At 37.0% G+C, this 14540-nt stretch overlaps 1 protein-coding gene across 3 annotated transcripts; it reads left to right on the top strand.

The window, feature by feature from the left end:
• Positions 647-13113, top strand: LOC109819947. 3 transcript variants are annotated; one of them, XM_020385954.1, is made up of 5 exons: positions 647-1056; positions 1184-1212; positions 5251-5483; positions 6066-6891; positions 11224-13113. In XM_020385954.1, the coding sequence occupies exons 3-5, from the start codon at positions 5253-5255 to the stop codon at positions 12972-12974; spliced, it is 2808 nt and encodes a 935-aa protein (XP_020241543.1). In that variant the 5' UTR covers positions 647-1056; positions 1184-1212; positions 5251-5252; the 3' UTR covers positions 12975-13113. The 3 variants fall into 3 exon arrangements, with proteins under 3 accessions (XP_020241543.1, XP_020241544.1, XP_020241542.1); XM_020385955.1 differs by having other exon boundaries at positions 648-1068; positions 11227-13113; XM_020385953.1 differs by having other exon boundaries at positions 648-1068.

Raw genomic sequence — 14540 nt, 5'->3', positions numbered from 1 at the left:
TAAGTGATCTAAGGTATTGGACATGTGAGGTGTTACCATCCGGTTACATGATATATTGTTCATAAACAGTACATCAATCAACCGGATGATGACACATCACCTGTTCCATGCCTTAGATCTCCTATTTGGGTCCCTGTAGCAACACACTTTCGATGATCATAATTTATTTCAAAGCTAACCGGAAGCGCTTTTAAATGAACCACCAAAATATTTATCATTTTGTTTGGTTAATTTTACAAATACCCCCCGGACTTTGAAAGATCCGTATCCCCGACAAAAGGAAGACTTTGAGATTTCACGGATACCCTCTAAATTTTAAGATTTCCCCAGCACAACCACCACAACAGTTTTTTTTAATCTCAAAAGGATATATTTGTATCTATAACGACCGTTAGCACGACCAGGGTCCCCTGGGAGAATCTTTTAATGTTCAGACGGGCATCTCTAGACACCAGATGTTTGGGGGTTTGCTGGGAAAGGTTTGGAGGTTGAGCGCACACGAAACCCAGAGTTGAGGGGGTTTTGTGAAGTTATCTCTTTTTTTTTTGTTACTGATAATAAGTACACATATATATAATAATAAGTGAATATAAAATAAGCTGGTTTCAGATTTCGGTGGATCTCTAACTTCTGTTACTGTCCTTCGGTCTTCGGAGTAAATCTCATGACACTTTCTCCGCTGCCCCTCGGAACGGGGGTCGGTGGGCGGTGAGGATCTCCAAATCTTAAAAAGAAATCCGGGGGTAGAAAGAAGAAAAACAAATAAGAAAATACAACGCATTTTCATATGATTGATTACATAGTTCTGACAAATCCCCAAAGAAAAAACAAAAAAGAAAAAAGAGGGGAGAGAGAGAGAGAGAGAGAAAGAGAGGGTGTGTGTGGAAGCGCAGAGAATAAGTAAAGACCTGATGTTGACAAATTTTCCCGTCATTTTGTCCCTGTGAAAGATTTTCTCCCCCCTCTCTCTCTCCCTCTGCTCTCGTGTTGGCTCGGCAGCGGATCGAAGTCTCCCGATCTGATGGAAATCTTCAGCCCCTTCTCGTTCCAGCGGCGGTAGACGTCGAAGTAACCCATTACTTGTTCTTATTCTATTTTTATCGTGCCTTGCGGTATTATTTTATTCTCCTTCACTTATCCTTCGTCTTTTCCTTGTGTTTGTGGGTCTCCTGGGTTCTTTCAGGGTCTTCCTGTCAATCCCCTGAGCTAAAGGTGATTCCTATTCTCAACATCTCGTTAATATTGCTCTACTTGTCTTGGGATGCGATGGGTGCTCATTTAATTCCTCATTAGTTTTCAGTTTCCTTTGCTGGGTTTTTTTTTTTGTAAAAAAAGAAAAATATTTGCGGAGTGAAGAAGTTGCGTTATGCTGATCAGTTGAAGCAATTTGCTATATAATCTTTTATATGACAGTTCTTTGCATGGTGGTGTTGAATTGGGGTTTAGGGGATTCTAAGGTTATGAATCGGAAATCTGAATGAAATGGAATTTGTTGGTTGTGGTCCAAGTGATGAGGTGTGTGGCAATTTAGGAAGTTTGAAACCCTGGCTGTGTTCTTCCATTTTGAGTTTGAGCTATATGAAACTGAAACGCGTGGGTTCAAATTTAAGATAATGTGCTGTAAATTTGATTTATGTTTGGTGTGCCTTAGTTATCTTGGTGTTTCTAATGCATGAGAAGTGGGGCTTGAGCTCTGTAAACGAAACTTGAAGGTCAATTATTCTGCCCAAAAGTGATTACTTCAGAAAGACACTTTGTAGTGGATTAAAGAGGAATGGGTGACTTATGATATCTATAACTTGGATGTGATACCATTAGGTGATTTGCCTAGGGCGGTCCTGGTTATGTTCAACTTTAGGAAGGTGATCGGACTGAGGGACAGCTCTGCGACCATATTCTTGAGTCTGGTAATTATTTTGAGAAGTAATATTGACCGCTGCTTAAACGAAAAGTTGGATATTTTTGTGTTGATGCTGCTAACTCTTTTTCATTTAGTTTTAATAGTTTCCGTGGATAACTTAGTTACACATTTGAAGTGGCATTTCTTCATTGTTGACCAATATTATTTTGTTTTAATACCTCAGTAATATTAGTTACACCTCATGGCGGCTTCATGGAATAGTATGCATGCCCACTAGCCTGTGAATATTGCCAATTGGATCAACTCACCTTCCATTGGTGCTATTTGCTTGTTACGGAGGGCATGTCAAGGTGAACTTTAGACGTAGTACAACTAGCAAGCTTGATGCTTTTATCTATTCTCACAAAGGTCTGTGGAAAATGCCCTTTTACCTTCAAAGCCATCAATATTCATCTTGAAACTGAATTAGATGGTGTGTTGAAACTTTTAATCTTTGAATCCTTACCCTGACTATTTTGTTACACTCACTTATCCTTTTCAGAATATCAATCTAGTAAGCTGTACATTCTGCAGATATACCTTTAGAAGATAGGTGTGGAAACATTGTTTACATTAGGCATGCTTTGCTTTTATGTCTCCTGATATTGGATTTTATTGTTGATTCTGCACCTTAACTATCCAGATTCTGTATCACAACTTGGTTTTTTTGTTAGACTGTTGGTCTCTGCAGATAGATTGTTGGTTCCTTAGTCAAACCTGTATATATATGGTTCATTTTTTTGTGCATGTATTTTTCTACAGATGAGTGAAATCCTTCAGAGATTTTATTCATGATATTCCCTTTTTGTCTAGAATTTTATATGGGAAATCTAGAGGCTCCCTAGATGCATGGGTTTAAATTATATGGTCATTAAGGAAAGTTTTGTCACCACCAGTCTCTTAGCATTTGTGAAATGCCGTCTCTTGCTATAGTTGCTTTGACTAGGAATTTGACATCAGCACATGGTGGGTAATTTTAAATTGACGACTCATAAAAATCTGGTGAATTCTTTGTGGTAGTCTCTCCCATTTTGTGTTGGTGCTTAATCATCATCCCATCATCCCTATTTGGATGAGATACATTTTGGATGATGATGATGATGATGGCAATGACAAGTTTGGCCCCGAAGTCCACCTAGGAATAGGGAACATGTATCTACAGTTTTGTGTCTAATGGGTATTTCAAGAGAAATATTCATTGAACTTTGTATTTGCAAGACATCGATTTTGATTAAGTTGAAATACAAATCTGGAGGGTGCAGCTGCAGAGATGGGTTGTAGAATTTTGAAGTGCGGAAGAGTTACGAACTTTGTTATCTTACGATAGATGTGTTGCCTTGTCCTTTTTCTGTTTTCTGGAGGAAATGTCATCTTCTTCTGGTTTAAGGATTGATATGTTATGTGATTTCTCATGAGTCTTAGTTTTACTGCCAAGAAATTATTTAGACAACCTGTGTTCTATGAGGTTTAGATTGGTATTGGTATTTTGAGTTCCTTCATGGTAAAGGATGATAGAGTGGGGGCCTGGAGTCTAGAATTTTTATCAGTCTCCAGGGACATTGAATCAATTTGTGTTGATGATATAAGTATGCTATCAGAGACCTAAGTCTAAATTTGGTAAGGGGAACATTTTATATGGTTGGAAAGAAGAAACACCTCTCAATACATCCTAGGCCTCCTGCTGCAAACAGAACAATCAACATGTGGCAGAGTTTTAGGAGGAAAAAGGTATATCCCACAACTCTCATGACAAAATCATTGCTTCTATGCAGTGACACATTCATCAAATAAGCTTACATTTTCACTTATACACATGGAAAATTACTATCCTGTACCTTTTTGTATGTTACATAGAAAAAACACGGCAGTGCCTTCTTGGTTACTGATCATGAAGTGGATATACATTTAATACCCTAATCATTTACAGATTTGGTAAGGAATTTATCATGTAGTTCAAAAAAGAATTTCCAATTTCTAGCTTCCTGCTCTTGCAAAGGTAGCCATATTTCATTCTCAAGTTTTACTGTGATTCTCGGAAAGTCAGCTTGCAAGAAACTTTAGGATGTTTTAGATAAGTGTTGATGATCGAATCCTGTGGTTATACCACTGAGTTGAATCTTGGTTGACATGGTTTCTCCAACATCATACTCTGAGACAGTGGAAGTCTACTTTCTGTTTATTTAGTTTCGATGAACTTTGCGTAAATGAACAACTTTAAAGTTCAAATGAGACCATTTTGTATTTTAATACAAGGACGTATGGTTATCTTGCCTTGTTGAGCAATGAAGTTTTACCCAATATGTCATTGTGGAGGATTTAAGCGGACATCTACCGTGATATGGGCCTACAAAACCATAAATGTAGAGGAGTATATAGTTCGTCATCTATTTGAGAACTATTCCTTTAATTGCAGTTTACAGCTCCATATTATCCTATGTGAATGGAAATGGTCAAATCTTTGGAAGCCTGCTAGATATTTACCTAACACAATGTGTGTGTATGAGAATTGTTCTGAACCATGTATTCTCTATCATTTTTTATTAATGATTTGGGTTGTACATCTTCAAATCTGATATCATCTATTCCAGCTCTATAGACAATTATGATCTGCTGAAACTTATTTTCTTCATTTAACCTGGGTATGTGGCACATGTTCGGCTGTATGAAATCTTGAGTTTTCTCAAGTAACAGTTAAATGGCTTGTTAGGACTGAGAAGAGTTACTTGCACTGGTTCTCATGTTAAAAGGAATATTAACACAAAAGAACAAACAAGGTTTATCATATTTTTACTTCATTTACCATTCTTATGAGATTTTAATGTGGTTCTTATTGGGTTTAAAAGCAAAATATCTTTTCATCCATGAAAAGGAGAGCAATGTATCAAGAGTAGCACACCGTTGTATAACATTAAGTGTGTTCAAAGTGCCAAGATGGTATTCTGATCAAATATTAATTCAGTCAATGGCTTTGTGAAAGGAGCCTGGCAGGCACAACCAATTTCATTTTCCTGTACCAAAAATAAAAAAGAAAGAAAACCTAAAAACTGTATTTTGTACCGTTCTACATTATTATTTAAGTTTTGCTCCATCTTGACTTCTTTACTTTTAATTTCTAATTTTGGTAATAGGTTGGAACGTTACAGCTTGTATCTTTTTCTTGTTCCGGGAAGATGAGACCACTTTTGTGGAATATTCTCTCTTATGCGAATGTTACTAATGAATTTCCTAAATGTTGTTAAATCTGCTGGGGTTGATTATACCTAGTAACTACTTGGTTATCATCTGTAAATACATTTGTGATAAGAATTATACATTAATTCATCTGAAGTTTTCTTTTGGGAGTTTTGCAGGAATGGGAACTAAAATGCAGTGTGAAAGCTACCTGCCAGGATATTCTTCAATGAGGGATCTGAATGAGGATCTACGTAGTAGCTGGTCTGCGTATTATGAGGACAGGGCACTGGAGAAGCATCTTTACAATAATTTCATGGCAGGGCCACTTCATGAATATTCAGATTCAGGATATGATAAAGAGATGTTAAAGAGGACAATGCTCGAACAGGAAGCTGTCTTTAGGAAGCAGGTATAAATGCATATTTTTTATGTTAAATGGTGTAGGTATGGTTAAGAGAGAGTTTGGGAATGCAATCATATGCTTTGTAATTAATAATGGAGAACATTGAGTTTGGTCAGATATTAGTCTGGTTAGGTTCAGGTGTTGTCTCAACCTGATTAGATCTGGCTGTTTTGCACTTCAGAGTTTAATACAGATCAATCAATTTTGACAGACCCATAAGAGAAACTTAAGGGGATTTTAGGTTCCAGTATTTTCTTGCTTATTTAGCTGTATGTTGTCACTTCAAATCGCGGGTCTTTAAAATTCTCAGTAAAGTCGCATTGGTTTAGAGGATGCTCATAATAATCAGTTTTGATCATACATAATTTCCTTAAGGTTGGTTCTAAAAAAAGATGTCAGGTTTAGATAGTGATAACTATCAAGTAAGTATTTATATTAGACAAAAGCAAGAGTTGGTACCTGGTATACAGTTTTCTTTATTATTAGAAACCTATCCTTCTTTTATTTGTGATTTATGGTTTCTTGATTTTCTTTTAGTTTATTTTTTACCAGTGCCTATTTGACTAAATATGACTGCATCACTCCCAGGTCTGTGAACTCCATCGCCTTTATAGAATACAAAAGGATTTGATGGGTGACCTTAGAAGGGAAGAGTTATACAAACTTCCTGTGCAAAGTGGAATGTCACAGTCTTATTTGTTCTCATCGGCAATGGCATCTGAGACTGAAAAGAAATGGCAGATGCCTTACCTGACAGATAGCAGGGCTGGTTTCAATATGACTACTGTTACAGAGGAAGAGGATATTAAGCTGTCCTTAGACCTTTTAAAAGAAAAGCGTATATGGTTCAGTCAATTTCCACAAAATAGAGCTTCTTTAGAGGATGGTGAATTTTCAGGCTCCAAGCTGAAGGGACTTCCTAGAGAAATGATTGATCTTCAACTTCCTGCCGATGTATATATTGATATTGAAGACTCTGGTAGAATAGAAAAGGAAGAGATAGTCAATCCATTCTTTAAAATTGGAGATAATTCAAGCACAGTATGTAATATTGAGGATGAGAATGATGTGAAACTGACTCTTGGACCTGGAGATGATTGCAGTGGAGCTGGTGGGCTTTCAGATTCAATTCGGCCAAATGGTCAGTCCATTCAGAGTTTGAATTTTCTGATTGAATCTAAAAGAGGCTTAAGTTGTGAAGGAGACTCTGGCTCAGTTTCTAACCATTCTCATTATGCAAACATCGTCTGTGGAAATCTTGGTTGTCATCAATTGCCAACAAAATCTAACAGAAGTTTTCTGTCAAGGGATTTATTTACAGACAAGCATACAGATGAAGGGCCTTGTTCAAAGTCTTTCAATGCAGATAGGGAAGAATCTGTACCTGGGTGGCCACCATTCAGCTATATAGATGGTAAGACTCTCTAGCCATTTTTATGATAGTTATTGGGTATAAAATGTCTAATTTGATTTCATAAGACATAGTTTTGGACTTCATAACTATTTATTACTTTGTTAATTTAGGGTTCGTCTCTATGAACAAAACCGAAAACCGTAAGATTATTTTAGAACAATTAGATACTAAGTCAGAGATCTAATTATGTTTAGTTATATTTGTTTTATGGTGAATGGATTATCTGGGAGCTAGCCACCTCCTTTATCCTGTAAAGTTTCTTATATATAATGTTATAACATAGATCTAACATATCGTTTCGGTGATTGGCCAATTTCCTAAAAAAACATAATAATTTAATGCCTTATGTGGGGATTCATGAAGTTGTTGGATCTGACATGCAAGCCGCAAGCCTAGAGAGTGGATGAATAGGGTTGCTATCGTTTTTCGCTAAACAATACAAGATAAGCAGCAGATTGGACAAAATAAAACCGAAATCAACCAACCAAGGACACGTAAGATTTTATAGTGGTTCGGATAAAAATCCTAAATTCACTTTTTGTTCTCACGAAGGTGTTTCCTCACCATATGCCAGGAGTTCTCCTAAATAACAACTTGATTCAATAGGTTTACAAAGACCGCACCCTGGAATCTATCTGAAACCAATCGTCTACCCCAGCTCTTCACAATGAGTAACATTTAGCCTTAGCTAGTACAAACCTCAGTTAACACCGGCTTGAGTACGCTATAAAAATAAGTTTAAAACAAACCATTTTAAGCACATAAAATAAGAAAGATCTTATAGCTCTTTTTGATTAACAAACCATCTTTGGACCAATGTAACTTGATGAAGAACAGTGTGGATGATAAAATCAAGGATAACTCTCCTCGCTGAGATGATCTAAACATAATGAGCGCAATGAAGAAGAGTTTGTTGAGGTTGCAAGGGTTCAAAACTCTAATTCAATCTTCTTTAAATAAACCCTAGAATTTCTCTTTTCAAGATCTCTCCTTTAATCTAGGTCTTTCAATCTTATACAGTTTCTAATAATCAGGAAACCCCGATCATAGAGGAAGTTGGAGATCAAAAGGAATGACGAACGACTGTGATTAAATCACCAATTCTACAATCAACTAACTTAACCATCGATGGGTGCTCACAACCATCGATGGGTCCATGAGCACCATCATTGGGTTCTTGTAATCCATCGATGAGTTGAATTCTTGTTTTTGAAAATCTGCAGTCAGTTCCTATAGACCATTGATGACCTTTTGCCCATCAATGGGTTAGAACCCATCGATGGTACGATGTGTTTGTGCTGATTTTCATATCGTTTCGCCTCGTACACTTTGTATACTTGTTTTCACATGTACTAAATGATCTCAAACAATTATTAGTACTAGATGAGAGTTTATTATTACTCAAACAAGAACTATTTTACGGACTATCTCGTAATAGAAGTTTTGGTAAATAGGTGTTGGTGAAGAATAAGAAAATAAATGAACCTGAGTAAGAATTTAAATCGTTTAGACCTATCACATGGAAGGTGCCAAAAAACCCCAGAAAAAACACTCTGTGAGTTAGAAGTTACTGGAGATCATTTTGCAGTCCTTGTAAATAGATAACCATCAAGATTGCACATTGTATTTTGGGTTTGAATTTTCTTACTGTATGAATCTATCCATCTGCTCTAGAGAAATAGCTAGTTGTAACTTTGTTTATAATATGGTAACACATACAATATCACAAGAACTTGGTTAACTCCAAATTTTGTGAACCAGCTACCGTCTGCATTTGCCACATGGGCCCAGGTCTTGCCGATGGAGGCATGTGGCAAAAATCTTCATGCATAATCCCATGAATTATGATTATATTTTGTGCATTAATTGTTAAACTTCATTTACTCTCCCTTGTTTATATGCTTATTAAATTGTATTAGTAATGTTGATCACTTTAGAAGGAAGAAAGATAAGTCCACGTCATCGACATACTTGGACATGTTTTATGGAGTAAGGTTGATTGGGCTAGGGACTGCAAGTTCTATAGCATATTTCCAAATCCAGTGGTGGACTGAAAACCCACGAACGTTACACTTAATTTGCTTAGGCCTTCCCATCAATGATGACAGCGTTACTGTCATCTTTTCATTGCTGAATATGTAATATCCCATATTGAAATAAAGATTCCCCCATCTTGTTCATTTTGGCACAGTTAGTCTGAATAAAAACTTAAATAGTGTGCCATTGGAGGTAGTAGGATTACATTTTAGTGTGTGGTTTGGAGTGGCTAGTTCAAACAAAACTACTAGCAAGGATCTTAAGTACCAAATTTAGATTTGATTGATATGCCCTGGAGTCTTGACTTGAAATTCTTCTTTCTAGATATTATACATTTCTGACTGTGTTACATGTTGGTAAATCATTCCTATGAAGAAATATTAACTGTACTTCTCTAGGTATTCTACATATCTGTCTGTGTTACACATTGGTAAATTATTCCTATGAAGAAATATTAACTACTACAAAAAAACTTAGCTTGTCCACCTAGCTATCTCTCTCTCTCTCGTTCTTCTTAAATATGATTATATATTATATATCTGTATATATATACTATATATATATATATATATATATATAAGTGGGTGTGTGGCTGTTATACGTACATTATGTAAATATGTGTGTGTACCTACAATATATAAATTATATTATAGTATATATATTATACTATCTTATTATTTATATGTACAGTATTATCGTATACCTATTAACCACACCTTATATATATACTATATATTATATACTATATATATTATATGTTATATCTATTAATATTTGTCATATAAATATATATATATGTGACATATATATGCATAATATATATGTATGCACACAACACACACACATCACACACCACACATTATATATATATGTATAGATATATATATATATATCTTTATATATTTATATATATATGAGATACATGGGGTATCCTTGTCATAGAGGGGATTTCTCCTTGATTCCTATGCTGGCACATACGTACATATAGTACATATATATATTATTTATATATTTATATGTACATTATATATATGTTATGCCACCACACACACACACACACACCACAACATAATATATATATAGTAAATATATATTCTGCTTATATATATTGTGTGTGCTGTGTAGTGTGCTGTGTGTGTGTGGTGTGTACATATGTGTTTGTTTGTTACACAAATCTAAGTAGGCACAATCCCCACCACTCACTCTCTCTTCTAGTTTTATAGAGATGGTGAGCGCGGATTGTGCACATAGGCGTCAAGTGAGGAAATTCCAATCCTATGCACTAAGGTACCCATTTAATCTCAAATATATACTATATATATATCATATAATAATACATTATATATATATATATATATAATATATATATATTAATATATATTCTATATAATATATATATATACTAGCAGGATGAGAGTAGCGCAGAGAGAGAGAGACGAGAAGATACAAAGATCCAACAAAAGCAAAATCAAGATACCTGAGCAAAAAATTAGAGGAAACAGTATTCTATGCAATTGAAGTCTGGATAGTGCTGCTGACATTATGATATTATTGACACTAGTTATGTGTGCCCTTTCGTATTGCTCGGTTGCCAGTAACGACACTAACAATGACACTAACAAAAGGAGGTGTATTGTCTTCTTCCCCTTTCCGTCAACTCCTTTCTGTCTCTGTGTTAATAGAAGAACCTACAAAATTAAGGCAATAAACAACTATGGTCAACTTCACAAGTTATAAATCTGTACCTAGTTGTGTTTGAGTTATGTTTCACGTAACTTCAGACTCAGGAAGGAGATCAGAAGATTGGAAGAAAGCATTAAATGATAGACAAGAAATCTTAAATATTTTACATTTGATTATTGGGCATCAAATATTTGAGATCAAGATGAATGGGGTGATTGACAGTTGGATGTACAACACTAAAGTTTTTGCATGTACACATTTATTGGCCAATGTGCACACACAAGCGCACAACATGTGCACGCTGTGTGCATGTGTGCAAGTGCATTCATGCACAAACACACGCCTTTTAGAATTTGTAAGTTGAGTCAGTTTTTGACGATTGTTTTTTACTTTCATGAACATTGGCAGGTGGTTTGCTTCAGAGATTGACACAATTAACTGAGCTATCCATTTCTCTAGTTGCTAGACTCTGGTTGCTGCTTGTGGAGTTTAAATCACAACTATTCTTACCAACAACACCTGACATTAGCATACACTTAGTTCCTTACATTTTCCCTTTGCTTGTTTTCCCCCTCCATGTTTACACATTCTTGGCTATTTTTCTTTTTTTAGCAGGATCAAGTCGAAACAGAGCAAATTCATTCACCCTGGGTCTCATCAATAATGATAAGTGTCCATTGCTATCTGAATCATCTGAGCTAAAGGTTAAGCGAGAGAACAATTTTCGTCTTCATGAACACAGTCAAACACAAACATGGTTCGAAGAGAAACCAACACAAACATGGTTTGAAGAGAAACCAACTCTTGGTGCTGGACCCTATCAAAAAGGTTCACTATATGCTAATTCAAAAGATTCAGCATCAGTACTTACAGATTCCCAAGTGCCTGGTCCATTATCAGTCATTCCTGTCTCAGAGGGCATGAACTGTGCATCACCAGTGGTTCAAGCTAAGAGAAAGCCTCGAAGAGATATAACCCATGTTCCCATTGCAGTTCAAGCTCTTCCCTGCTTCCCTGCATCAGAGATGATGAAATATCAAAAGAGGAAACACACAGAATTCACTCAAAACTCTACCGCTATATGCAGCAGTTTGCAACCTGATAGAGATTTAAAGTCACAACTGGGAGGTGAAATAGAGTTATCCCCCAGTGAATATGGTTTTCACCACGATCTTTCGTCGGATTCTAGTTCTTCACCACAGTTTAAACATAATAGTGATAGCCCAGTCCATGAGAAGTCAAAAGCTTGTGCATCCCAGAAATTTCCCAATTTGCAAACCAATCTGAGCTTTAGTCGATCTCTGTCAAATGATGCTAGAGAAGATGGGAAGCTTGAGGAATCATCATCAGGAGTCTCTGGGCTTAAGGTTAAACCTTCTTGTACTAATTCTCGTGCGGCGTTCAGCCTCTCAAAGAGCCTAAATCAGTCACCAGAGAGTTTTCCATCATCTTTGAAGGTCAAAGAAAAGAGGAAGCTAAGACAGAGAACTTCACAGAGTGTTAGTACTAAAAAAAATCTTGGCTATGTTGTCATTAATGAGCTTCAGGAGAATGCTATCAGAACCGAAGTTTCTGGTGGGGTCACAGTTACAGGAAAGGGCATCGGAGAGAACAGCATTGATCTGAACACTACTTCAACTGAAGATGTGGTTCCTAATAGCATTGAAAAGAGTGTTCATGACATCGATCTGGAAGTCCTGATACCCTTTTCTGAAACTCCTGCCAATTTGGCAGCTGAGAATCTTGTGGTCATGTCTTTGGGTCTCACTCAGCAACTAGCCCCGGCTTCATGCGATCCATTGCATTGGTTTGCTAATGTAGTTTCATCAACGGAAGCGAAGGCTGGTGATGACGATTATGATGATGGTGACGACAAAATGGTGGATGTTTTTGAGTCCTCAACTCTAAAGCTTGAAGAAATGAAGCCAGAAGAGTATCTACCTCCGCCACAGGAACAAGAAAAGCAACACAATGAGAATGACCTAGGTGTCGCTTCTCTTATCCTAACAAAGACTCGCAGGGGTCAGTTAAGGAAGAGGAGGCAGAAGAAGGATTTTCAGAAGGATATACTACCAGGCTTAAAGACGCTATCGAGGCATGAAGTGACCGAGGATCTTCAGGCATTCGATTGTCTGATGAGAGCAATGGTTGAGCCTTGGGAGTGCAACTTGAAAAGGCGAAGCACAGGCCGAAGGGGGCCTAGAGGGCAGGGAAGAGGGAGACGTCGACCTCAAATTCTTGATGTTGCAATCACCGATAAGGTAGATATCGGTGAAAGGAGTTTAATAGGATGGGGAAGGACAACAAGGCGAGGACGAAGGCCTAGGGTTAAACCAGGCAATGCATCTCTTATTGTAACTTGACACGAAGTGGCTCAACATATGTAAGGTTAGTTATCCAGAGATGTGATGAGACATGCTGATGTACATGTTTTTATTTTGCCTGTTTCTGGAACATGCCTTCAGGAAAAGAATTGATAACATATAGTTTATAGAAGAAGAATATGCATGTGTCACTTCTTCTAGTGTATATCATCAGCCTTTTTACCCGCTCCTGCATTCGTTTCATGGAATCGACGGGGATTCAAAGACAAAGTCTAAACAAAACCCTATTCTAGGCTTTTTTTTGCTTGCTTACTATTTTTCTTAAAATAATAGATAGATGTATAGAGGAGAAACAAAACTGAAGACATTTTTTATCCGACATAAGCAGACCTAAAGGATACATGCTAAATTCATAAACCGTCAATGCATCATCCTAAAGATCTCTAATAAAACACCACGTTAATCATGACTAGTCAAACCTAAATGTAGAGGAATTAACCTCTTGTCCGCCGGCTTTTTTTGAGGTCTCCTCGTCGCCATCATCCTCCTCCCTCGGCCTCATCACACGAACTTAAATTGCGTCCCTAAACTTGTGTCGACGCAACATGGCATTCTCCAGCAATGCCAACACCATCGTCCTATCCTCTCCAGGCCCCACTCCTAAATGTGCGCTTTAGTTGTTTATCCACCAATGCTGAAGGCACAACATTACCGATGGAGGTCTTTTTCGCTTCTTGCGGGTGACGAGGATGGAGGTCTTTTCGCTTCTTGCGGGTGATAAGGTTTCTAAACTTGTGTCGACGCAACATGGCATTCTCCAGCAATGCCAACACCATCGTCCTCTCCTCTCCAGGCTCCACTCCTAAATGTGCGCTTCAGTTGTTTATCCACCAATGCTGAAGGCACAACATTACCGATGGAGGTCTTTTTCGCTTCTTGCGGGTGACGAGGATGGAGGTCTTTTCGCTTCTTGCGGGTGACAAGGTTTCCGAATGGGAGAGATGGAGGGAAGGAAGAGTAGTAGGGCGGAGTAAATGAGGAGAGATTATGAAAATTTGCAATGCAAGGGTTTCATTGTTCACAATGATGAAGAGCTAAGGGGATAATATATATGAGTTTTATGCGTTTAGGTGTGTTTGTTTCAAATCCTATAATTTTAGGATATGAATTTCATCATGGGATTTGAAATCTATAAGTTTTTTAACATGGTTCGGGATTTTTAAAACTTTGTTTGTTTCATCAATATTTTAGGATTTGGAATGCTATAATTTGTAAGTTCTTGTTTGTTTCAAACTCAAATTGTAGCATTACAAATTTTAGAATTTAAAATCCATAGTTGTAACAAACAAGTTTTAGGATTACCAAAATAATAATTGGTGAATATAAGAACCTTTGGTGAGCTTACCTCCCACAAAAAACAAACACAATTGTATTCAATTGGGGTAAGCATACTCATTCAAACCCACAACAAGCAAGCAAGCTCACAAGCTCAGATTGGAATTAAAACCCACAACAAACCAAGGCTAAGCAAGCCATCAAAGAATGATCGCACCTGAAACAAAAAATAAAACAAACCAAACAAGTAACCATACTTTTCAGGCTCAT

This window comes from Asparagus officinalis, chromosome 8 (genome assembly GCF_001876935.1).
Source record: "Asparagus officinalis chromosome 8, Aspof.V1, whole genome shotgun sequence".
Classification (NCBI taxonomy): domain Eukaryota; kingdom Viridiplantae; phylum Streptophyta; class Magnoliopsida; order Asparagales; family Asparagaceae; genus Asparagus; species Asparagus officinalis.
The sequence above is the reverse complement of the archived record's forward strand: the minus strand, read 5'-3'. Positions and strand labels throughout refer to the sequence as shown.

Coding starts and splice junctions, on each gene's coding strand:
- LOC109819947 (XM_020385954.1), top strand. CDS start 5,253: ATGGGAACTAAAATGCAGTGTGAAAGCTACCTGCCAGGATATTCTTCA. Junction 5,484..6,065: donor AAGCTGTCTTTAGGAAGCAG/GTATAAATGCAT, acceptor CATCACTCCCAG/GTCTGTGAACTCCATCGCCT. Junction 6,892..11,223: donor ACCATTCAGCTATATAGATG/GTAAGACTCTCT, acceptor TTCTTTTTTTAG/CAGGATCAAGTCGAAACAGA.